Source organism: Gadus macrocephalus, chromosome 10 (genome assembly GCF_031168955.1).
Source record: "Gadus macrocephalus chromosome 10, ASM3116895v1".
NCBI lineage: Eukaryota > Metazoa > Chordata > Actinopteri > Gadiformes > Gadidae > Gadus > Gadus macrocephalus.
In genome coordinates, this window is record NC_082391.1 from 9,910,326 (window position 1) to 9,936,421 (window position 26,096).

General features: G+C 42.8%; 1 protein-coding gene across 2 annotated transcripts in view; it reads left to right on the forward strand.

Moving 5' to 3' along the window:
• The window catches only part of immt (inner membrane protein, mitochondrial (mitofilin)), a 32,964-nt gene that overhangs the window by 697 nt on the left and 6,171 nt on the right, over nt 1–26,096 (forward strand). Inside the window, exons 2-9 of one of the 2 annotated variants that reach the window (XM_060063447.1) lie at nt 121–191; nt 487–679; nt 3,608–3,722; nt 13,278–13,364; nt 16,215–16,391; nt 16,568–16,701; nt 25,220–25,323; nt 25,503–25,638. In XM_060063447.1, the coding sequence (XP_059919430.1) occupies nt 121–191; nt 487–679; nt 3,608–3,722; nt 13,278–13,364; nt 16,215–16,391; nt 16,568–16,701; nt 25,220–25,323; nt 25,503–25,638 (1,017 nt within the window). The remainder of the gene's footprint in view (nt 1–120; nt 192–486; nt 680–3,607; nt 3,723–13,277; nt 13,365–16,214; nt 16,392–16,567; nt 16,702–25,219; nt 25,324–25,502; nt 25,639–26,096) is intronic. The other variant, XM_060063448.1, reaches the window with a different exon arrangement.

Consider the following 26,096-nt stretch of genomic DNA (forward strand, 5'->3'; position numbering starts at 1 on the left):
ATATACAAATAATCTACAAATGATAAATAACACATCAGCTTGTCATTCTTTTTGGGCGTCTAGTCATTTATTTATTTAGCTCATGTTGAATATTTATTATTTGTGTTTCTCCATCTTCAGAGGCGACTCTGCCAAAGAGGGCCGCGGATCATTCTTCAACATTCTCGACCCTATACAGAAGGGAATACTGGGTAAGTCCGTACAAAAGCACACCTCCACCACTAAATAAAATGAATGCATTTTTTTTTTTGTCTCATACCATTCATAGGCTATAAATAATCACATCTGCGGCCTTATCATTGATTTTCAAATCACCAGAACACCCTCAGGCTTTCTTTGAGTAAACGGGTTATAGAAATAAGTTAATCTTGGGGACTACTCCGGCTACCCGCTCACCAGGGCCACAATGTTCTGATTCATTTTATGCAGACATTTTTACCCTGCATCTTTTCTGATGTCATCTGTTTTTCTTCATTTCTTCTGCAGTGGTTCAGCTGCTAAAATAGTTGCAGCAGGCTTGGTTTCATTTGGAGGTGGAATCGGGGGTACGGTCCTGTACGCTAAATGGGACTCAAAGTTCCGGACCACGGTGGAGAAGAATGTTCCGTACTCAGATTTGTTATTTGGATTGGCTTTAGGGCCTGCTACCTCTTTGGATTCCACTCCGACCAAGAAACAGGTATGAATTAATGCCATTCCGTCGCAGTTTATTTAAAAGCGATAGTATTATGATTACAAGGGAATGGAGGGACCTTGTTGCATCTTGTGCGATCAACATAAAAAGATTGCTCTTGTATTTAGTTTGCATGGAACGGTTAAAGTAAAAAAACTGTACTGTAAGGTTCGCTAGTCATGGTTTAGGGCATGTATGTATTGTTCTGTCAATTTTCCTCAAAGTGGTTCACTGTTTTATTCTAACCTTAAAGGTCCCATGACATGAAAATCTCACTTCATGAGGTTTTCTAACATAAATATGAGTTCCCCATAGCCTGCAGTCCCCTAGTGGCTAAAACTTGAGTTTGGTGTGAAACGAGCACTAGCTGTTCTGCTCGCCTTTGAAAAAACGGAGGCTCAAGTGCGCTGATTTGGAATGTCTTTATTTATGTCGTCATAAAGCACCTAAGCTCCTCCCCTTACTCTGCCTGGCCCGCCCAGAGACGTTGGCCCGCCAATGAGACACGACCGTGCGAGCGCCACATGTGTGTGTGTGTGAATACACACACTGTAACGCAAGTGTTTCTTGTCGGTTCTTTGACGTCGCTTGTATTTCCACAACGAGACAGTGGGGGTTATCTGAGCCGTGGTTGAGAAGGAATTGGGGGAAAGGAACTTTGGCTTTGACTCGCTGAAGTACATGAACTGCGACATGCCGCCGGTTGCCGCGAGGCACCATCGCCCGGCAGCCGGCAGCAGGCAGAAAGTGGAAGAACCAGAGACGTCGCAGAACCCGACAAAGTCGTTTGTGATTCATAATATCGTCTGGAGGCGCACACAGCTTTTGGCCGTGATAATATGTATCATATGATATTATTTAGATATAGAGCTCCAGGACTGTAACGCAAGTGTTGTACACTTCCTTGTTATTTGGATAACTGTTCTATTTTTGGTGTTATGGCGCATAACACGTCGGACTCTCGTCTCTGGTATTTCTACAACGAGACTCGTAGTGGGGGTTATCTCAGTCAAGGTTAAAAATGAATTGGGGGGAAGGAACTTTGGCTTTGACTCCCTCAAGAACATGAACCACGACATGGAGGAGGTAGGGATTGTTGGCGGCGAATGTCTCCCGCTTGAGCCCCGCTGAGGGACCACCGCCGGAGGCGGAGGTGCCTAAGCGCTGCCCGGCAACAATCCCTTTCTCCTCCTTGTCGTGGTTCAGTCTACTTCACATGGATGTGGACGTGGAAGAACCAGGAACGTCGGAGAACCCAACGCGGTCGTTTGAGATTCATTATATCGGCTCACACAGCTTTTGGCCGTGATAATATATATTATATGATATAGATATCTATGTAGGCTATATGATAATATTTAGGTATAGAGCTCCAGGACTCCCGTGTGTTCTAGAATATACAGAACACGGCTAAAGGCTGTGTGCGCCTCGCCATTGCAATACATCCACTGTAAACAGAGCGCATGGTACCGTGGCTGCAAGCTGCTCAGGGCCACACCCCCCCCCTCCTCCTTGATCTGCCTCGCTCCTCCTCATTTGCATTATAGCTATACAGATGCCAAAACAGCGCATTTGGGGGAAGCTCAATGTGCGACTGGCTCGGAGTGGCTGTAACTCTGCACCACGGCTGAGTTTCGGGAACGTCTTTGAATACTGTGTTAGTTGCCCACTAATACCTATATTAAAGAATACATTTTTTTTTTCTTTTTTCGTCCGCTTATCCGGGGTCGGGTCGCAGGGGGAGCAGCTCAAGCAGGGGGCCCCAGATTTCCCTTTCCCGGGACACATTGACCAACTCTGACGGGGGGATCCCGAGGCGTTCCCAGGCCAGTGTTGAGATATAATCTCTTCACCTAGTCCTGGGTCTTCCCCGAGGTCTCCTCCCCACTGGACGTGCCTGAAACACCTCCCAAGGAAGGCGCCCAGTGGGCATCCTTACCAGATGCCCGAACCACCTCAGCTGACTCCTTTCTAAGTAAAGGAGCAGCGGCTCTAATCCGAGTTCCTCACGGATGGCTGAGCTTCTCACCCTATCCCTAAGGGAGACGCCAGCCACCCTTCTGAGAAAACTCATCTCGGCCGCTTGTACCCGCGATCTCGTCCTTTCGGTCATCACCCAGCCCTCATGACCATAGGTGAGGATAGGAACGAAGATCGACCGGTAGATCGAGACCTTTGCCTTGCGGCTCAGCTCTCTTTTCGTTACAACGGTGCGGTAAAGCGAACGCAATACCGCCCCCGCTGCTCCGATTCTCCGGCCAATCTCACGCTCCATAGTACCCTCTCTCGCGAACAAGACCCCAAGGTACTTGAACTCCTTCATTTGGGCTAAGGACTCATTTCCTACCCGGAGTAAGCAATCCATCGGTTTCCTGCCAAGAGTCATGGCCTCAGATTTAGCGGTGCTGATCCTCATCCCAGCCGCTTCACACTCGACCGCCAGCCGATCCAGTGAGTGCTGAAGGTCACAGGCCGATGATCCCATGAGGACCACATCATCTGCAAAAAGCAGTGACGAGATCCTCAGACCACCGAACTGCATCCCCTCCCCACCACGACTACGCCTCGATATCCTGTCCATGTATATCACAAACAGGATTGGTGGCGCAGCCCTGGCGGAGACCAGCACCCACTGAGAACGAAACTGACAGTTTCTCCCACAGTTTCTCCCCCTGACATGACAATACTCACTAAATACTCTTTAGTGAGTATTAAAGAATACATAAAAAAAGAATGTCATGGGACCTTTAACCAATCATATTGTCAGAAACGCTGTGTTTGTCTTTGCAAAATAGTTTAGATGATTTTTTATATATTTGTTATTGAATACTCTCCTAATGATGTCCCCTCGTCGGTCGCAGCCCACCTCCTGCTCAGTGTTAATCCCCTGGGACTCAGCCTTACCTCTACTCATTGTTTGGAACATTTGTACAGCTGGAGTTGGCCCAGCCACCTTCTCTGATGCTAGAGGAGGCCAAATCATCCAAGAATAAAGCAAAGAAAGTTCCATCTGTGACGGCCGCGACAACCCCTGCCTCGAACATAGAAGGTAAGGAAGGAGCACAAGACAACATGCTGCCATCATGAATGTCATTTTGTAACATTGTAAAACAGAATCAAATGAAACCATAGGTTGTCTCGCAGCTTCGCTGCTTGACACGAGCCAACTGTCGTATGCTCAATGTTCCGTAAGCATGCTAACATGCTAAGGCTAGCCATGCTTATAAGGGAGCATGCTAAGGGCTCCCTCAGACCCTATCAGGAGCAGCAGTGTTTACCCCAGACTGCTGTGGCAATGTGGGAGGGTAACATCATGGTCCATAATGTTGTGAACTTAACCCCCCCAATCCAGAAGGTGGCGAAAAGGGCCTAAAAGCAGTTTGGCAACTGCCATTAAATAACACAAGTTTAACCCCGTAGGGGCCCTATTCCTCTATATCCTAGAATTCAAACAAATGGAAACAAGTGCAGTAATCTTCTTGGCTTTTTTGCAGACCAGTCTTTTCCATCTTCCCTGGTTGTGTTTCTCCAAATGTGGATCTGTTTTCCACCTTTCGCCGCAGTCCCCCTCAGGTGAGGGTCGGACTGAGCCCCGGAAGTTCTAGTCTCTGAAGCCGACTTTTGATTGATTCAATATTGCTGTTTATTAGCATAATAGTATCTGCCTATAACTTAGGTTGACCGAGAGTTATAATTGAATGACCTCGTATTTGTATAGCCTTTAATCACTGTTTCAAAGGGCTTAATCGGCGATATGATGACAGCTCCCGGGCCCCCAGAAGGCAAGAAATAACTCCCTTAATTAGCCATGGTCAAGACCAGGTCAGCCTGTGTCCTCTGATGGGTTAGGGTGCTGTATGGCCTGATGTAGGGTGCTGTCTGACCGGATGTAGGGTGCTGTTTGACCTAATGTATGGTGCTGTCTGACCTGATGTAGGGTGCTATCTGACCTGATGTAGGGTGCTGTTTGACATGATGGGGTAGGGTGCTGTTTGACCTGAGTAGGGTGCTGTTGACCTGATTAGGGCTGCAGGAACGAATCGATAAAATCGATTACTAAAAGCGTTGGGAACGAATTTGGTCATCGATTAATACGTCACTCGTAGGCGCGGCACTGTTTACAGCCAGCCACCGACAGCCAGGTTGGTTCACGGTTCATTCGACCACAGTTTATATTTTGGTCATATGTTAACACCGGACTGTAGGCCTATATAAAAGTGTTGCAACTTCACTGTCTTTGGGTTAAAAAAACTCCTTCAACTCGGTATCTGTCTAGTCCAACCAAAAACAATGTCAGCTGCTGCTGATGCAGACAGTGTGCAGACGGGCTTGGAATCGGCACCTCGTGCATCAACAGTCATTCAAAGCAACGGTAGTAATCACACAACCGGACGGTGTAGAAAGTCTGGTCAGTTAAAAATAGTAATCCAGTGTTTAAATCCATGTTAAAATAGGCAGGATATAGAGCTAGTTAGCTTAAAAATTATGTGTTCAGGTCTGCTCAGTAATATGATGAGTCTATGGGCGGTCGTTAATTTGCATGTTATTAACGTTTTTTTCCGACAGTTGAAGTACCAGAAAGCCATGCTCTCTGGCAATAGCTACCTACAGCTCTTTATTGCTAATATTGTTTTAATATTTTCCAGTCTCAATAAAATATATTGGTTGTAATTTGGGGCGTATTCAAATAATATATTTTCGATAATATATATAGCCTATTTGTTTTGTTAAATGTCATTAAGCCTAATAAGGTATATTATGTACAAAGTTCTTCATCAGTGATATAGTTTAATATAAGTAACGACTAGAATTCAATGCCACAGTGGTACAAGCGTAGTAATCAAGTCTAACTTATTGGCGCAATCAGCCTCTTTGATTTTAACATTTTAGTATGATTTAGTACGATGGTATGATAATCATACAACGTAATGACGAGCTGGGACGCCTGGCTGGTATCGGCTGGCTGGCTGCGGCTGGCTGCTGGCTCTGGCAGGCTGACCGACTAATTTGTGTCCATAAAAGCGTTGCGACCCTTTCGGCAGGAAATTGGTCGCAACCAGAGGTATGGCTGAACGAGAGACCAATGCAGCCAGTCACATTCACCATGGCTGCTGTAAAAAGCAGCTGTAGCTGGCTGCTTTCAGTCGCAACCAAAAGCCTATGTTATCAGTTAACATCTCATTGAACCGAATTAGGGATCGACCGATACAGATTTTTTGGGCCGATACGATACCGATATTTTTTCATCAGCCTTAGCCGATACCGATTATTATTATTTATTTTTTCTTATTTAGAGCCGATACTGCTTTCCTCCCTCAATCATAAAAATTACACTGATAACAAATGTTACTAGTCTCAATTTAAAAAAAGGAACATTTATTGAACTTCAATATAAAAAACAATATTTAACAAATAGTAAAAACAGGTGAGGTAGAACAAGTAAGAACAAGTAGATAAACAATATTTAACAAATATTAAAAACAGGTGAGGTAGAACAAGTAAAAAATAAAGAGATCTGTAAATAAATATTTAAGCATAAATAAAATAATGACACTATTGCACACAGTAGCAACAAGAATATCAGGAAAATGTAAACAGTAATACAGAACAAATAACAACTTTTTGTTCATATAGGAATTGTGCATAATATTCACATTCCCTCACAAATTGCAGATGTTGCAGTGAGCCTTTCCTAGAGTAGGCTCAGTGAAATGCTGCCACACTGGATTTGTTTTTCCGCTCTGCCATTTCTTTAAAATAATAAACAAAAGCACAGATCAGTGTCAATCTTGTTGTGCAATCATCTTAGATTCTTAGATCACCCAAATTATGTGTGCAATGCATCATACGGATGGATGCATATGATTAACTGTGCAAGGGTAAAAGGCTTCCTTCAACATCTACAACACTGACTTGATTATGCATTGCCTGCTGACATATTGTAAGACAGATATAATCAAAACGGCATCAACGTTAAAATGAATACATATTCAACCAAGTATAAAACATTTCTCAAGTTTGAAAAGCTCTCATTCAGGTGGTGCAGCACTCTCAAATATCGCTGTGATGCGTGTGTGTCCCAATGAGTGAAACGCACACACGCACAAACTTCTGTTTGGTAGCTGACGCTGACTGAATAATTCAACCACCATTGAACTGGATAGATAACGTCAGCAAACGGCTCTAAACACAAGTAAGGCCTACACGGTGCACTTATGTCTGGTACATGATAAACGTTAACACAAATTAATATTCAACTACGTATAAAACATATCTCTCATCATTAAAGCTCTTCTTGAGTGGGGGCTGCGCTCTATCACTGCGATGGCAACTCCGCCCCCGCTCTTAAGTAGGGAGAGAGGGAGAGACTGCAACGGGTAGAAGGGAGATCGATGTTTTGTATGTGATTTATCGCGGGCACGGGTCGGGTAACGGGCCAAATATGAACGGGTCCGGATCTAGTGCTGAACTTTGCGGGGGCGGGTCCCGTGCAGGACTCGACACACAACACACGCATCCAAACCTCAGCCAGGTGGTCGCTAAATAAAACTCACGCAAACACCAAGGAACAACGTTGGCATTACTTAATCCTATGACCAGTGTTCGTAACAGCTACCGCATGAATACATATAGCCACAATGGCAAGCCGTTTTATAGACGAGGCATTCGCATTCCCGTTTTCCACTTAGACCCACAAACTTGCTTAGCTATAGTTGCAAGCAAAGCACATATAGAGCATGCATTTGGCATTCGTGTTTCCATTTCCCCCCCCCACACGCACTTTCTTCCACTCTTAAAGTTTAAAACGTACCGTTGTTTTGTAGAGCAGGCTTCCAGCACTCTTCTAGTGGGGGAGGGGCAATGCATGGTCTGCAATGAACTGCAGCGTCACACGGAGCTGCCTGTGTGGACGCCTGTTTGTAAATTATGGCGAAGAAAATATTGGCGAAAATCAGCCGCGTATCGGCCGATACGCGGCTGATGATCGACCGATATATCGGTCGATCACTATACCGAATAAATATACGTGTGTCAGTATTAGGGATGCACCGATCCGCTTTTTTCACCTCCGATACCGATACCGATACCGATATCTGAGGTTTAGTATCGGCCGATACCGATATAGAAAAACAGCGTGAAATTATGGCTACAAACTGTAAGTTTCATTGAGGGGAAAAGACTGGGATCATGAGACTTGACTTAAACATTTCCTATTTAAAAAAAATAAATAAAAAAATAACAGATGAACAAAACAATAGCTTCTCTAGCTTGGTAAAAAAAAACAATAGCTTCTCTAGCTTGGTAAAAATTCAAAAAAAAACAGAGGTAGGCCTGGTAAACAAAACAATAGCTTCTCTAGCTTGGTAAAACAATTACAAAAAAACAGAGGTAGTCTTGGTAAACAGAGGTAGGCTTGGTAAACAAAACGATAGCTTCTCTAGCTTTGTAAAAAAAAACAATAGCTTATCTTTATAACGTTTGGTGCAAAAGCATCTGAACAAAACAATAGCTTCTCTAGTTTGTTAAAAAATAAATTGAGGTATCAGTGTCAGTGACCTGCTCAAGCAGATTTCTCAAGCTTCTCAAGCTCAGGCTTAAGCATCACTGGCAGGTTCTTGCTTAGGAAAGCAAGCTTTTCTGCTCTCTCTGCTGTGAGTCTGTTTCGCTTCTGGAGTTGCTGCTCCCGCTGTTTCCACTCGGGGGGGCCTTTCCTGGTGGCTCCAAAGCCGTTGATGCTCCATCAGCAGTGGTGGTCCTCACATCTTCCTCCAGCTCCTTAGCCAGTGCATCTTTCCCCCGCTTGGCAGAGTCTGCACTGGTGAAAAATCTGAAAAAATAAAGCATGTTGGGTTCAGTTATAAATTCAACAAACTACTACTACTTCTTGAAATGAAAAAAAAAAAGCAGCTATCCTTACTTTAAATATGTTATTACTGTATGTAACATCTATAATGTCTGTATAATATTTAATATTTTTCTGTTCTAGTAAAGTCAAATAATCTTTCTCAGAGTGAAATAATTTACAAAAAGTTTACAGTCTCATCTGTCCTTGTATCTTGGGTCCAGCAGTTTGGAAAGTACATACAGAGGTTCGTCTTCCACGGTGCTAAAGCTCTTGTCAACAGCTTCTAAGAGCGTCCTTTTCATGGTTTTAATCCCAGAGTCAGCCTCGGTTTCCATGGAGAGGACACGTTTCAGAACGGTGACACTTGGGATAACATCAGCAGTGGAGGATGTGGCTGAGCTCACCTTCCTTGTTAACTCCTCAAACGGTTCTAGACAGTTCATTGTTTTTTCAAGCAAGGCCCACTGGTTTGCCGTGAGTGTTGAGGGCAGGTCATGGTCAGCAGTATAAGCAGACAGTGCTCGTTTCTGTTCCACCAGACTTGCGATCATAAAGTAGGTGCTATTCCACCTGGTTTTGACGTCCTGCTGCAGGCGTTTTGCTTGAAGATTCATCTCAAGCTGGATATCTTGCAGCCGTGAATTATCAAGCGGGGAATGTTTAAAGTGTCCAACAATCTGTCTCCCACTTGCAACGGCATCACTCACAGCGCGCTGTGATAGCAGTCCCTCGATGACAACGAGATGCAGTGTATGTGCAACGCAGCCTAAACTACGCACCTTCATGTTGTCCATCGCCTTTCGCATGTTGCTTGCGTTGTCCCTCAGAATGACATGGACTTTATCTAAAGGAATTTGCCACTTGTCAAGCATTTCTTTTAGGGTAGCTGCAATCGCGTCACTGGTGTGCGAACCGCGAAAGTTCTTTGCATTTAGCATTGCACTGTGTGGCACGAAACTCTCATCCAGCCAGTGTGCAGTTCAACTCAAAAGTGACACGGGGGAAACGTCAGAGCTCCAGATATCTGTCGTGAAACTCAGAGCTTTGACGTCTTTTACCATCTCCAATATGTGTTTGCACACTTTACCATGCAGTTCAGGTAGAGCCGTCTCGGACAAATATTTTCGGCTTACCATGTTATACCGTGGCTCCAGGTGGCTAATTAGCCACCTGGCAGCGGTTGCCCATCCATAACAATGAAGTTTAAAATGCTATCTGTGATTCTGGATGCCTGCACCATTCATGGGAAACTTTTCTCCTCTTTCCTTCATTTCCTTTAAGGTTAGCTGCTTCATGCCGCCTCCTTTTTTACTATTCTGTTCCACGAACTCAGTGCTCTTTCACGTGAAATTTTTGGAGGTGCTTTATAAGGTTTGTGGTATTAAAGCTAGAAGGTTTAGTACCACCCCTCGGGACATTTACTTTGCATATGTTGCATGTAGCCGTGGAGCTTGCTGGCTTAGGTAAAGTGAAATAGCTCCAGATAGCAGATCCTTTTGCTCGCTCCATTTTGCAATCACTGTAGGCTCCGCACGGCGTGTTGCTTGTTTATGACGTCACTCACAGCGAACAGCATAGAAACTGAATAGATCAGCCATACACTTTTATTAATCCCGTGAGAACATTTTCGTGGGAAATTCAATTATCAAAGCAGCAAGGTAATAATAATAATAATACATTTTATTTATAATGCACTTTATATTCAAGAATCTCAAAGTGCTTCAGAGAAAAATAAATAAATAAAATAAAATAAAATAACAAAAAAACTATTAAAAGGGGAACCTCAAAGAAAGTTTAGCTAAATGCTCTTTTAAAGAGATGGGTTTTGAGGTTCCGTTTAAAAAGAGCTGTAGTCTGTGGAGCCCTCAGGTGGTCAGGGAGGGCGTTCCATAGTCTAGGGGCAGCAGCAGAAAAGGCCTGATCACCCATGGTGCACAGCTTCGTATGTCGGGTTTGGAGGGTGTGAGTGGATCCTGAACGGAGTGTACATGAGTTTGTTGGGGGGGTGAGGAGTTCCTGAAGGTAGAGGGGGGCAAGTCCGTGAAGGCACTGGTGGGTGAGGAGGGAGACCTTGTACTCAATTCTGAGTGGGACAGGGAGCCAGTGCAGTGATTTCAGGATGGGGGTGATGTGGTCATGCTTGCGCACCCTCATCAGGACCCTGGCAGCACTGTTTTGAATGTATTGGAGCCTCTGGATGCTCTTGCCAGGGATCCCAATGAGGAGTGCATTGCAGTAGTCCAACCTGGAGGAGACAAAGGCATGGACGAGCTTCTCTGCATCAGCCAGGGTGAGTGATTGGCGGAGTTTGGTGATGTTCCTGAGGTGGTATAAAGCTGTCTTACAGAGGTGTTTGATGTGGGTGTCAAAATTAAGTTGTGGGTCCATTTTAACACCGAGGTTGGTGACGGATGTGGAAAGGGGGATGTTTTTGCCAGAGAAGGTGATATTGGTGATGGTGGGGGAGCGGAGCTGATGTGGCGTGCCAACAAGGATGGCTTCCGTTTTATGGCTGTTAAGTTGTAGGAAGTTGAGCTTCATCCACGCCTCTATCTCCCCCAGGCAGGTGGTCAGTGTGGATGTTGGCAGAGGGGCAGAAGAAGTGGGGGTTGTCCTGATGTAGAGCTGTGTATCATCAGCATAGCAGTGGTAAGATAAGCCATGCCTGCTAATGACACTACCCAGGGGGAGCATGTACAGTGAGAACAGTGTGGGGCCCAACACCGGTAGGTAGGTAGTAGGAATAGGACTCAAGTATGTACATAAACGTAAAAAAAAACGTTTTTTTTTAAATATGGATCGGCCCATTTGTCACCGATACCCGATCTAGAAATGTCTTCAATATCGGTACCGATACAAATATCGGATCGGTGCATCCCTAGTCAGTATAATAAAAACATAGGCCTACATAAAATAATATATTGGTTAGATATACAGTATATAGGCCACGATAGACGTGTTTATTATAATTATTAATGCAGTGATGGATTATATATTAATATTTGATTAACAATTGTATGACCGTTTACAGTTGTTTTGTCATCTGTGTTGATGTGCCCACTGATACAATTTGCCACTCCTACATAATGAGCATTTCAATGTCTTACAAATCAGCCCCCTCCCCACAAAAGCTATATATTATTGTATGCATGTTTTTATTATGCTGACGCACGTATATTTATTCTGTTCAATGAGATGTTAACTGATAACATAGGCTTTAGGTTATGGTAGCAGCCATGGTGACAGTGGCTGCCTGCCACTGTCGCTCATTCAGCCATACCACTGGTTGGTTGCAACCTATTTGCTGCAAAAAGGGTCGCAACGCTTTTATGGTCGCAACCTAGTCGGTCAGCCTGCCGCGGCCAGCGGCCAGCCATGGCTGGCCTGTCGTCGCAGCCAGCCAGCCGATACCAGCCAGGCGTCGCAACCCGTCATTACATCGAATAATTATCATACCATCGTAGTAAATCATACTAAAATGTTCAAATAAAAGAGGCCGATTGCGTCAATAAGTTGGACTAAAATAGCAAAAATATATCTGACAGTGGAGAGAATCAAACACCCGCCCTCCCTCTTGATTATTAACCTAGCGTCACTATCACTTGTACAACTGTGGCATTGACTTCCAATTGTTACACTTATCTTAAACTATATCACTCATACGGAGAACTTTGTACATAATATACCTTATTAGGCTTAATGACATTTAAGAAAACAAATAGGCTACATAATATGTCAAATACATTATTTGAATGCGCCCTAAATTACAACTAATGTATCACTCTATAACGAAGAACTTTCTACATAATATACCTTATTAGGCTTAATGACATTTAACAAAACAAATAGGCTATATATAATATATAAAATACATTATTTGAATACACCCCAAATTACAACTAATATATTTTATTGATACTGATCGAGCAACGATTTCACCATTTTAAACTGTAATTCAATAGAAAAAATTAAAATAATTTTAGCAAAAAAGAGCTGTAGGTAGCTTTTGCCTGAGAGCATGGCTTTCTGGTACTTCAACTTTCGCATTTTCTTTTTATAACATGCAAATTAACTGATTAACGACCGACCATAGACTTTGAACGACCAAGCCAGCCAGCGTCCACAGCGACTGAAAGCAGCCAGACGAGCGACCAACACAGCGACCAATGCGACCTACGTCGCCACCAATGCGACCTACGTCGCAACGCACATCTTTGGCCATTCAGAGAGCTCGGCCCTACTGCTCCCAGAGGCAAGCTCCTGCTACCACAGCCTGGAGCTGTTCCTCATAGGGAGCTTGACCATGAAGAGAGTGAGGGGCATTGCCCATTGACTTCATTATAAATACTTTAATAATTATAAAGTACCTTGAGAGAAAATAAGAAGCGCACATCTCAATGTGTACGTTTTGAAGTTGAGGCGAAGGTTCTGCTACAAACATCAGAAGAGAATAAATACCAAAAAACAAGAACAAGATAACAAGTGTGAGAGCTAATGAGATTCAGAATAACAAGGTTTGTATTTCTTTGCAACTACACAAATAAGTGTCTAGAGTCCCTAACAGCTGCTAGAAGCACATTACTTCAGACTCTTTTTAGTGGAGGCGTCTGGCTGAACCTTGGATACACTCACCTGGCTCCTGGATATTTTGCCTTGAGCCGTGTGTTTCCAGCACTCCGGCAACACGTTGTGTTTTTGCGATGCATCACCATGTCAGAGTTGTAGTAGTGGGTCCCATAATGACATGTGTCCCTCCAGAGGCTTCAGCAGAGGCCTCCCACATCATCTCCGCTATGGGCGAGGTCCCTTCGGTCCCAGCTCCTCAAGACACAGAGGCACCCAAAGGTGAACCACTAAACCCCCGTCTGCCTGCGGCCCCGCCGCCGCCACCGCCGCCATCACTTCTCCCCTTTTTTTCTGCTCATTGGTTTATGTGGTGTTTTAATTATTTTAGATCTTAAGTGTATAATATGTCATTTCTGCAGCTAGCGGTCTCTCAATAAAATAATAACAAAATACTTTGTTTGGTGAAGTAGGGAATGTGGGAGTTAGGGTTAGGGCTAATGCTAATGGTAGGGTAACCTAGGGTTACCCTCACCCTAGGGTTAGGGTGAGGGTAACCCTAATCCTAGGGTAACCTAGGGTTACCCTCACCCTAGGGTAAGGGTGAGGGGAAACCCTAACTCTAGGGTAACCTAAGGTTAGGTTAGGGTAACCCTCACCCAAACCCTAGGGTATACCTAGGGTTAGGGTTACCTATAATATAATAAAATATATACTACTTCCCATAAGAAATAGTAAAAAAACATTTATGAGAAACACAATCCACTGTGGACGGCATTGTTCTTCGGACGGATAAAAAAATACAAAAGCAAATGACCCCGCTGTAAGAAAGTCTTTAGTGGGAACACTAAATTAGCGCCGTGACTTTAGGAGAGTCTTTAGTGGGAACACTGCATTAGCTCGGTGACGGCAAGAGCCACTTGTCAAACATCGTGGTTAACATCGTAAGCTACATCGATATTAAGTGTGTTGTTTTGGTTAATTTCCCCTGAGGTTGGGGGTAAAAGTCAGATGTCGCCAGACTCGCCATAGACATGCGGCCGTTATTTAGCGGAACGTTACTGTGAATAAACTACGGATAGGTTTGTGCATTTCTGGAAAACAATCAGATGATGTAAGGACACAACTCACCAAAATATATCATGGGTCTAATAGGTTTTAGATATTTGAATTCAGAAATGTAACATATTATACCTTTTTATATTCAACATCCGTATTCCGTCAATTTACCGACACTGATTTCCTGTTTTTTTTCTCTCATGCACCCATTTCTTATCACATCATTTATTTTTATGTTCTTCCTTGTGTTGTTTTCATTTGAATTATCAGTTTTTCCCAAAGGGTGTTTTCCTGTTTTTCCAGCAGTTGGGGATGGATGCATCACTTAATGTCAGTTTCTTTGCTCACCAAATTATAGATGGTAAAAAAGATAGAAACAACTGCTGTCTACTTAAAATAGCCAGTGAACCCAAAACTATATAATTTTTTTAAACGTCGTCGTATGTCTTATAATACGATCGTCAACAAGGTAAGTTACGCCATCTGATTGTCTTTTCCGATGCACTCATTGGAACGTGATCCAGAACCAGTGTTGGGAAGGATACTTTTAAAATGTATCCAGTTGTAGAATACATGCCCAAAAATGTAATATGTAACGTATTCCGTTTCATCACTCAATCTGAGTATTGTATTCTGAATACTTGGATTACATCCACATTGAATTGCTTTTTAAAAGTGTAGGAATGCGGCATCAAATCCTGCTTACAGGCCTATTCTGGTGTGTTCTTCTGTTCAAACTGGCTGAATGTGTTAGGCCCAAGTCTCCCAGAAAGTGCACTATTTTATATAATTTGCTCTAGTGGAACAAAGACTATAAGGGTATGTTCATGTGTTAAATGCATCTGCATTTTTATGTATGTTTTCCAGCATACGTTTTATGTGGGTGTCTGTCCAAATTCCCAGACGGTCCGACAATTGGCTGCTAGTCTTGAAGTTACCGCTAATCAAACAATAATTCCCATAATGCGCGCGGCTGAGCGGGTGCCCGCTACGTCCAAAGAGGCATATGCTCTGTAGAACTGGATCGGACGAGGTGCGTTCGCTTTCACATCTCAAGCGAACCGTACCCGGGTTCGTTTGGAAGCGAACCGAGACCAGCTGTTCAGGGAGGTTCTCGTCGGCTGATTTGGTTCACATCGAAGTGAGGTGGTTGCATTCACACCAACGCAAACGTACCAAACCAAGGGACCAAACTCGTTTAGTGCGCACTAAATGCTGTTGGTGTGAAAGCACGAATAAACTGCTGAAACAGAATTATCGTCATGTAATTCATTGATTTCAACAACTGTATGTAACTGTATTCTAAAAATGTAATTGTAACTAACGGAATACAGTTAGCTATAATTTGTATTCTGAATACGTAACGCCGGTACATGTATTCAGTTACTCCCCAACACTATCCAGAACGCACATCAGAAGTCAGTCAGGTCACATCAGAACGTGACCTGACTGGACCCGTTGGGTCAGTCAGCATTTCTGCGTCGTCCTTGCAGAAGAAATGTGGGTCTAATCGACTAGTGCTGGGGTGTAGGGTGAATCAGCGTTTATTTGTGTTACGCGTCAAACATTGATATAGACTTCAAAAGACTGAGTGTGTGTGTGTGTGTGTGTTGATCAGAATCAGAATCAGAAAGGATTTAATTGCCAAGAAGGGTTTTACACCAACCAGGAATTTGGCTTGGTGAATAAGGTGCATACATTAAGGCAATAACAATGAACAAAAGGAGATATACATATAACACTATATAAACAAGCAGGAACATAAGCGATCAATTAAAAAAGGATAAAATAGAATAAATAAATTAAAAACTAAAGTAAAAGATACTTAAAAATGTATATGAATTTACAAATTGGTGATGGGTATGAGTGCCAGTGTCAGTCAGTGGTATGAGTGGGTATTCTAGCTGAAATGGTGGGTTCATTGGCTCTTTAATGATCACAGTCTGCATGGGAGATCATTACTATCACGGTGGCGTCACCCCGCCCTTCATTTACAGCCAGTGCTTTGACCCACCCAATAGAACACTTGGGTTGAATGCAAGATTGAAATAAATATATGTTGCGTTTTTATAGAACAGTGTGAAGAATGCCATCAACATAGCCCCCCAGAGATGGCACTAAGCAGCGAAGAGCCTTCAGAACCAGGAGACGTGTTGACGGCACCAGAAGAACCTCTCAAGGAGCGGCCGGCTGAAGAAGTCACCGCTAGGATAGCCCAGCAAGACCAAGCTGACCAGGACACACTCGCGTGTAGGCTGTGTGTGTGTGTGTGTGTGTGTGTGTGTGTGTGTGTGTGTGTGTGTGTGTGTGTGTGTGTGTGTGTGTGTGTGTGTGTGTGTGTGTGTGTGTGTGTGTGTGTGTGTGTGTGTGTGTGTGTGTGTGTGTGTGAGAGAGATTCATAATGAGTCCTTATCTTTGTTCTATAGTTGTGTCGGACAAGCTTGAGGACTCCCTGGCCAGCTCAGCCACCGCCACACTGCAGGCCATTGCAGCTCAGGAAGCTGCTCTCCAAGCAATTCTGCAGCACACTCAGAAGCTGAAGGAGGCGATGGAGACTGAGGTACTGCACATCAATTACTGTCAGTTTGTCTGGCCTTTGAAAAACTGTTTATTAAAGGCCATAGGCTTGACTTGGATATTGAGTTGTTTATCATGTGGTTAAGTCTTGACAACTAGTTCTACTACTAACCTGCCACGATACCTACTTTTGCTGGATGATTTATTTTCCAGAAATAATGGCGATAAATGATATTTAAATTGTAAGCGTATTTTATGCGGCTAAAGATAGTGGCTGCATTCAGGCAGTGTGATCGCGGTGCAACCTTTCAATGAGCTGGAGGGTGAGTGTAGGAGGAGGTCTGTGTTGTAGATGAAGGCAGCTGCCATGTGCGGGCCTTCACTCCCTAATGGTCTGTCTCCACCGTGGTCTAAAAACCCACAAAGGTTAGGAGAAGAGAATCAAGAAATACTGAGGGGAAAAATCGGACTATTAGAACCTTTCACCTATTTACACTAGTTACGATGTGAATATGCAAATAATGTCTGGGAAACTTGTTTTAGACCCTGGTTCCTGTAGTCGTGGAACCAGGTTGTCCTAAGGGTCCTCTTTCCTGGGTTCCAGAGAGAGGCGTTGTAATGCAAACCGCTCTACGAGTGGTGTTGGGATTGAATCGTTATTTATGAAATTTCATCACCAATCATCAGTGTTAGGAAAGTTCACTTTCTACGTGAACTAGTTCAAAGTTCAGTTCACAAATCTTAAAATGAACTCCCGGTAGTTCAGTTAAACATTCATAATTAAAAAAAATTAACTAAGGGTTAAAAATTAACTACCGTATTTTCCGCACTATAAGGCGCACCAAAGTCGCGGCTTATAGTCCGAAAATTACGGTAGTTCATAGTTCTTTTTTTCAATATTTTGCTGTAAGCTATTATTTTTTTCCGGTATTTTCAACATTGAGCCCCCTTTGTGGTTTGTCTAGGATGAAGTAGAGTGGTTGAATCAAGTATCGTAGCGAAATACAGTTTCTATCGTGTTTTATTGCACATTTAGCGCATTTTGTAAATCCCATTGATTTATGTTGGAAGACTTATTGCTTGTTGACCGGAAACGGAAAGGGGGGGTTTTCACGTTTGGTTGTAGTCTTTTGGCTCGGTTCTAGCCCTGCTATTGAGATGGAGAACCGAGCGAAAAGACTACAACCAAACGTAAACAGCCCCCCTTCCGTTTCCGGCCAACAAGCAATGATTCTAGGAGGTATTCTAGTCCGCTGAGCTATGGATTGTACATATTTATAATTCAAATTCGTCTCAACCTTTATACCACAGATTGTCTAGGGTCTATAACCGCGTTGTCTGATGAATTCATTTTTCCCAATTTAACAGCTCTCGTTTTGAAGAATAATCACCGCGCCATTTGTTTCAATAGGAATCGCGACGGTCTATACTTTCAACATAAAGTGTACATATTTATAATTTGAAATTCGTCCCAGCCTTTATACAACAGATACTATAGGGTCTATAGCAGGGCTCTACAGTGCGCCCATTTCACTCGCATTTGCGTGCGAGTGACTACTCCACAGCGCACTATACTGTGCGTTCACACCAAACGCAAAGGGACGAAACGATTCCATACAAAGCAACGATTCCATTTGCAGCACGACACTTTTGCCCGGCACGGGCGAGCGCGTTCACGTGGATTTCAGGTGGATTTGCAGCACGCCACTTTTGCTCGAGTTGAAATATTTAAACTTTGCCGCGACATTCGCGTGATGACAGCCAATCAGCGTTCAACAGCGTGGCCACTGAGTGACGTGCGTAACGTAACAGCCAATCAGTTTTCAACCGGCCAACCGTTCCCTGCAGTGCAGTCCGGGGTGAACCGCAGAATGGAGGAGAAAGTGATTGTTGCCGTTTACGACTCCCCGAGCTCTATATAGAATAGTATATAATATAATATAATATAATTGTATTGTATTGTATACATAATTTCACAGCCAAAAGCTCTGTGCGCCTCCGGCTGGCCGTAGCGTGGGAGGCGCTACGGGAGGGTTTAGCGGGGTTTGTTTACCTACGTTGCTATGGTTACCAGTCTTGTGTGTTCCACGGTTTATTAGGTATCTAAATCGCTGTCTAATCAATACTTTATTCACTGCCTCTTCCGTGGTCATTACAATATTATGAATAGACTGCGTGGAGAAAGTTAATGCTGTTACTGTCGTCGATAAAGCCTCCAAATTCAACCCCCGACTGGTTGAAGGATTTCGGGTGGCTAGTTTATGATGCTAAGAACATGAAAATGTTCTGTACATTTTGTAAGGAAGCCCCATTGGCAATGGCAAGCTCCTCTCTGTTTATAACGGGGAACCCTAATCTGAAACGCGATGCTGTGGTGAAACACATCGAGTCCACGAGGCATTCTCGCTGTCCCGATTTCTATATAAATCGCACCCAGCCCAATAACCCTGGTACGGCGGTACAACTGGTCAAACAACACAGCGTTCTGAGCGAGCATCCGCCGTGTTGATAAACAAATAACCCCCCTATTGAATCAAGTTAAACCCAGTGAGCGTGCCGTTCACAGACACCAGAATGAACAAGTTCACAGTAACGTTCATCAGGCAGTAATACAGTACGTTCAGTTCACGTTCGCCCAAAATATGAACGAGTTCATGAACTATCATTCAATGAAGGCGTTCAGGCACAACACTGCCAGTCATATAACTATGCTTTGTGTTTATGATTATTTTTAAGTTTACTAGAGCACAAATTGTTTATTAGAGTATAAGGTTATTTGTAGATGAAGCGTATAATTTTGTCTGTATGCGCCTACCTCAGCTGATCTAAGGTCTCAACTAACAAGGTCCACCCTTAACCAGAGGGCTCAACTAACAAGGTCCACCCTTAACCAGAGTTCTTAACTAACAAGGTCCACCCTTGACCAGAGGTCTCAACTAACAAGGTCGACCCTTAACCAGAGGTCTCAACTAACGGACCAGCCAAGCCTTAAGACAAGCCTTCAAAGATATTCCGATGTTGGAATTGTAACGTCATTTAAAATGTAGTTCTAGACAAAGTTATGCCCGTCTAAATATCCTATGAGTGTAAAATAGTGTTACGAATGGAAGTTTGTGGATTTCAGGGATTATGATAAGTGAGGATACTATAAATCATCCATGTTTTGCAGACGTGAGTTTTTGAGGTTGTTTTCGTATATCATAACTAACAGTAGGCAATATTGAGGTCAGAACAAATGATCGAGGTCATGTCCATGTATTGCACAATAAGTCGATGTCCTAATTATCGTGGACTAATGCCAGGTCAACCGTCAATGATTTTGCGTGAACTAGATTGAACAATACAATAATCCAAAAGGTCTCTGTGCCATCCTCGGTATGTCTGCTAATACCCTGACGGCCAGCTAAACTCTTTCCCAAAACACCAAGACTCTGCAAACGTATTTCTCACTTCCACAGGTTTAATGGACGCATATGGGAAAAGGTGAAACTGCAACACACAAATAAAAAGGCAGAGAAATCAGAAATCTCATCTCAAACTAATAAACAAGAATATTTACTTGTGAAAAACATTTGGTTTGGTCATTTCAACACTATGAGTGTCGTCAAATGATGACCCACGTGTGAACTAACATGGTATTCGTATAGCCGTAGCACATTTTAACTGTCTTGCAATGAAAACTATACAAACTTTTCAAAATAGTGATTAGTACCTTAAAATTAAATAAAAATACATGCCAACGATGCTATGTAAAGCACAAGATTTTGACAGATGTGATTCAATTGTTCTGGATTTTACAGATTTGAACGGCACACTGAACCAGCTAGACACAACTGAGAGTTAACTTCCTGGAGTCACGCGATAGGCCGATTGGAACCGCGCGTCTTAAAAGGGAACGCGTCCTGAATAGAAACGCATAGGAAATGCATGTATATTTTACCTGTAACATTGAACTTCTACTCGTAACAAAACAGCCTCGTAATGACAGGGCTGTGCAGTGCGACAGTTTTGATCGCATTTGCTATTGAAATATTTAGCGTGCGAAGATAAATACAAGTCCACTCGCACCGGTGCGAAAGGGTGAGAAGGACCCGTGCCGAAAAAGAATACGTCTTTCTGTACGGCTTTCAATGGCACCACTAAGCGCGAGTGAATGGGAGCATGATGGGAGCGTTGAATGTTGGGAAATGTATTTTGAGTTATAGGCTCGCCAGTTCCGCTCGAATACTAAAAAACGACATTTCCCGAACATTCACACGTTGAGGAAGAGGCTTTGTAACGGTCTCGGGAAATTCACTTTTTAAGCAAAACAGAAAAATGAAAAGGTATTTCCCTGTATTCGGAAGTTCTTCTTCATCAAATAAAGATGGAAACTTGTAAAAAGAATCCACGTATGGAAGAGATTGACTCGGCGACCACAAGCACGGAACCGGCACCTTCGGACGAAGCCGACTCCACCCATGACTCCGGCTGAATCTGAATACTTAGTACATACTATATGAAGGTATTATTGTAGCAAAAGTCTTTAGCACCTGTAACTGCAGAATTTGAATGCGTACACTAAAGTCACAGTAAATTTGAAGTCGTATATATTTATTTTGCATGTGTACTCTAAAGTCACAAATGTGTAACAGTACATTTGTAGTCGTAAAAAATATATAAATATTTTTTATACCATTGTAAACTCAAAATAGGGTCTACGAGTACGCTAATCTGTGTTACAGGTGCACAAATCCTTTTGCTACAATTATTGCAGCGCAGTTGGTGCAAAACACATTCGCACACCCGTGTTTCATAATCTGAGAACATGCCCAAAAGGTGTGCATTCGTAAACCCAAATTTGAACAAATGCATCAGAAGTTGCACATCTGTGAACGCTATGTTAATTCAGCATTTTAATGAGCGAGCACAAAACCATTTTACAACTGCTCGAATCTGCTCCTGCAAGTCTCAGCTGTGGGGTTTTTTGCAGGTTGTTTTGCAACACCCCTAGGTGGTAAATGTGTAGCAAAAGTATTCGTATCCGTAGATGACAGAGCGTCCGTGAGCGGGACAAAATAGTCCCGCCCATAATTTCCTAATCCAATGAAAATCGCCGGCAGGGATGCATTTCTCAAATTACACTGGGACCCACCCCGTGCCAGCCATGGAGCTATAAAGATCGCAGCATAGCCTACTCAGCACGGGATACGTTTATTTCTGGAGAAGTGAAGAGGGCGTCCTACTGAACGGAGATGGGTATCCTACATTATGTTAAATGAAATGACTTAGTTCAAGTGAATTCCCCCCAAAGTATTTCATTAACATGCCGCAAATGTCCTTGAATGTATTTTAATGGTCGCCATAACATAAATTCAGAAATGTTAATGCAATACTTTGGGGAGAATTCCCTTGAACTAAGTCATTTCATTTTACATAATGTAGGATACCCAACTCCGTTCAGTAGGACGCCCTCTTCACTTCTCCAGAAAGAAACGTACCCGCGCTAAGAATGCTGCGATCTTTATAGCTCCATGGCTGGCACGCGATGGGTCCCAGTCAGGGACGGCTGGTATAAATGGGCTAACAGGGCTAAGCCCTCTTACAGTGAAAATAAAAAATATATTATTAAAAACTTAGAACATATTGTTTTAAATTTTGGTAGAACCTAAAGGAGCAACAGCACCAAAAAGTGACAGAAAAACCCAGGATATATATATCTTCGTTTTTTTCCTGTGAATGGGCTAAATGTATTCAGCCCAAGCGCAGTAGCGTAAGCATCCATTGACGTTTGATTAACAGGTGCCCTGACACGCCCCCTTCATATGCTTCCCATTTGGGCTAAATTAGTTTAGCCCAAAGGCTGACCTAGCACAGTAGCTAGAGTACAGTGTCCTTCGACTAATCACAGCACAGTAGCGCAAGTGCAGTATGGCGGGCGTTAGCATGAAAATGAATGAAGTGGATTATTTACTTTCTAATCGGTTTTCTTTAATGTCTTTGGAGGAAAAATTGGAAGTGAAAAGATTGGGGACACATCAACCAAACGATGTACAGATTTACTGTCAGGAGTGCGGTCAGAATATGGCCGGTAATAGTGCATTTGTAAGCGGGTCAACTACGTTTCGTATCGAAACATTTAAAAAGCTGTCTAAATAACCCAACATGACGTGACAAGTGTGTAGAGATTGTGGCCCCTCTCCAAGCTGCATTTCAGCGACAGGCAGTAACAATAAGGTTCTCTAAGGAATCGGAAATGATCTCATTTAATGTTGCATACAACATTGCCAAAGAGGAGTTGCCATTCTCAATTTAAATCCGAAATTATTCTCATGAAGAGAAATGGATTAAACATCAACGCGACGTAGGCCTATAGCAATGAGATGGCATGTGCACAATTCATTGCAGTAGGCCTAATGGGCGACACCTTAAAGCAAAAGACAGATACGGACGTCGGAAACGCCACATAGGCCTACATGTCCTTCATGATTGACGGCGACACAGACGTCTCTACCAAAGAGTGTGTGATCGTCTACAGCCGCATTTTGCGCAAAGGGAGACCAGTCAACATTTTAATTGTGTAATACTTTAAGCACAAAAAAAGTTTTATTTTGCTTAATGGTTTAGTTCGAAATGTTCAATTTCAGCTCAGTGAAGCACTTTAAACACCTTATTTTTCTTTTTATTTATAATTGTGCTTCAAATAAAGAAATGCCTTTCTCTACACCTTAATCTTGTTTAAAAATCATTCACATTATATGAAAGTTATGAACAGAGATATAAAGGTGACCTCATGGCGTCTGGAGCCCTGTGAAGTATTGATAAATGTAATGCATTCTTTAGCCCACCCACCCAAAATCACCACCAGCCGTCACTGTAATTTGAGAAATGCATCCCTGCCGGCGATTTTCATTGGATTAGGAAATTATGGGCGGGACTATTTTGTCCCGCTCACGGATGCTCTGTCATCTACGGATACGAATACTTTTGCTACACATTTACCACCTAGGGGTGTTGCAAAACAACCTGCAAAAAACCCCACAGCTAAGACTTGCAGGAGCAGATTCGAGCAGTTGTAAAATGGTTTTGTGCTCGCTCATTAAAATGCTGAATTAACATAGCGTTCACAGATGTGCAACTTCTGATGCATTTGTTCAAATTTGGGTTTACAAATGCACACCTTTTGGGCATGTTCTCAGATTATGAAACACGGGTGTGCGAATGTGTTTTGCACCAACTGCGCTGCAATAATTGTAGCAAAAGGATTTGTGCACCTGTAACACAGATTAGCGTACTCGTAGACCCTATTTTGTGTTTACAATGGTATAAAAAATATTTATATATTTTTTACAACTACAAATGTACTGTTACACATTTGTGACTTTAGAGTACACATGCAAAATAAATATATACGACTTCAAATTTACTGTGACTTTAGTGTACGCATTCAAATTCTGCAGTTACAGGTGCTAAAGACTTTTGCTACAATAATACCTTCATAATACTATTTCTGTTCAGTGTCTACTACTTGAAGGTACTACACTTCACAGTGTAGTACGGTCTACAGCTATGCGTAGAACGCCTCTGAACGCTTCCGAACATCGCCGAAACTCCACCGGATGTTTGGAGATGACGTATCTCCCCTCAGATGCCGGCAAAATAACCTTGATAAGTTACCTGTTTTCCGTCTTGTCATCGTTGCTATTAAATAAAAAATGTCTCTTTTTACTTAATTACTTACTTTACTATTTTACTCTTTTTAATGTCTCTTTTTTTCGCCGCTTTCTACAACGTCTTTCTGGTGGTGTCGGGTCAGCCATCTCTTCTTCGTTCGTTACCAGACTCCGGTTGCATTGTGGGATAGCGTAGTGAACTCCGTGGTTTACTTTGGCGGTAGTACGCATTCTGAAACGTCTTGGTTAGTGAGGTCCCCCCTTCACTTTAGGCGTCTTTGAGTGTTATTAATTATTATTATTCTTCATGTTTAACCTCTGTTTTCCTTTTATTCCTAGTCTGTTTTACATAGTTTTGAATGATGACTATATGCTCTGTAAGGTGACCTTGGGTGTCTTGAAAGGCGCCTCTAAATTAAATGTATTATTATTATTACAATGCGTACTGAGCATTCGGACGCGCTATATTTTTGGCGTACTACAAAATGCATACTATATAGTAGTCAAGTATGAGTATTCGGATTCAGCCTTCGTTTTGTAAATATTGCCTCGAGGTAGGGGAAAGGACATCAGAGGTTAATAAATAAGTGTTTGTTAAATTTGTAATAATTACTTAATTTTGTTGAATGTGTTCACCACTTCTGGCTGCTGATGTGGTGAACACATTCAACATAGTCACTTTACTATTTAATCATTGTAACTTTACTGTTTTTAAATTTGTTCATATAGTTTTACTTCTGTATATACGTCCTATTCTGTTCATATAGTATTTTTATTTTTTTGACTGTAGTATACGTGCTACCAAAATTATTTTTGTGCTACTGAATTTTTTCACTTGCTAGCACCAGTGCTACCATTTTAAAAAGTAAGCGTACAGCCCTGAATGATGATGATGGTTATGATGTCCAGGTCTCCGCTGAGCAGAGGTCTTCCCACTGGAAGGATCTAGAAGATGCTGTATGTGCACGAAGTCGCAACGAAGAAGAGGCTGGAGCAGCTCTAGTGCAGGCCAGGTACAAAACATCTTGACCCCTGACACGCAATAAAAAATAGTAATCGTTTTACTTAAGCAAAATATGATGAAGATATAATATGGGTTCCTCTATATGGTTTTGATTCAACAGCAAGACTCCAGTTGTTGTATTAATCACTTCTCCCCTGATGTGACCTCTGATGTCACCCCTGTGAGCAGAGCCTCTCTGGACTCCCTCCGGGCAGTGGTGGAATCGGCGAAGGACTCCAGGGTGGCGGCGCTCCGCCCGATGGTCCTTGCAGCGGAGGAGAACCTCCACAGCATGACGGTGGACCTGGACCGGGCCGTTGATAAGGTCTGTCCCCCTCCAATAGAATTCACCTAACCCTGACCTGGACCGGGCCGTGGTTAAGGTATTTTCTTTAAAGGTCCCATGACATGCCACCAGGTGTGAGTGTGATTAGCCTTACAAGCCGTTTTTGAAAATCTGCCCCTTATGACATCACAAGTGGGCGTGTCCACCTAGATGTGTGCTGGATAGTTCAGTCTATCAGACTGTCTATTTATCTTTTAATGTGCATTGTAGCACTTTGAGGTCATTGAGTTGATGTAAAGTGCGTTATAAATAAAATGTATTATTATTATTATTACCAGCCTACCCAGTGGACTGTAGCAAACGTTGCTATTCGTTCCTTATTTTGTACATTAGTCCAAGCGTCCACTGCATGGACCATAATAAAGTCTGCCGCCAGTCAGAGTTTTAACAACAATGGACAACAACACAGAGAACACAGTTCACACTTTGCTGTGTCT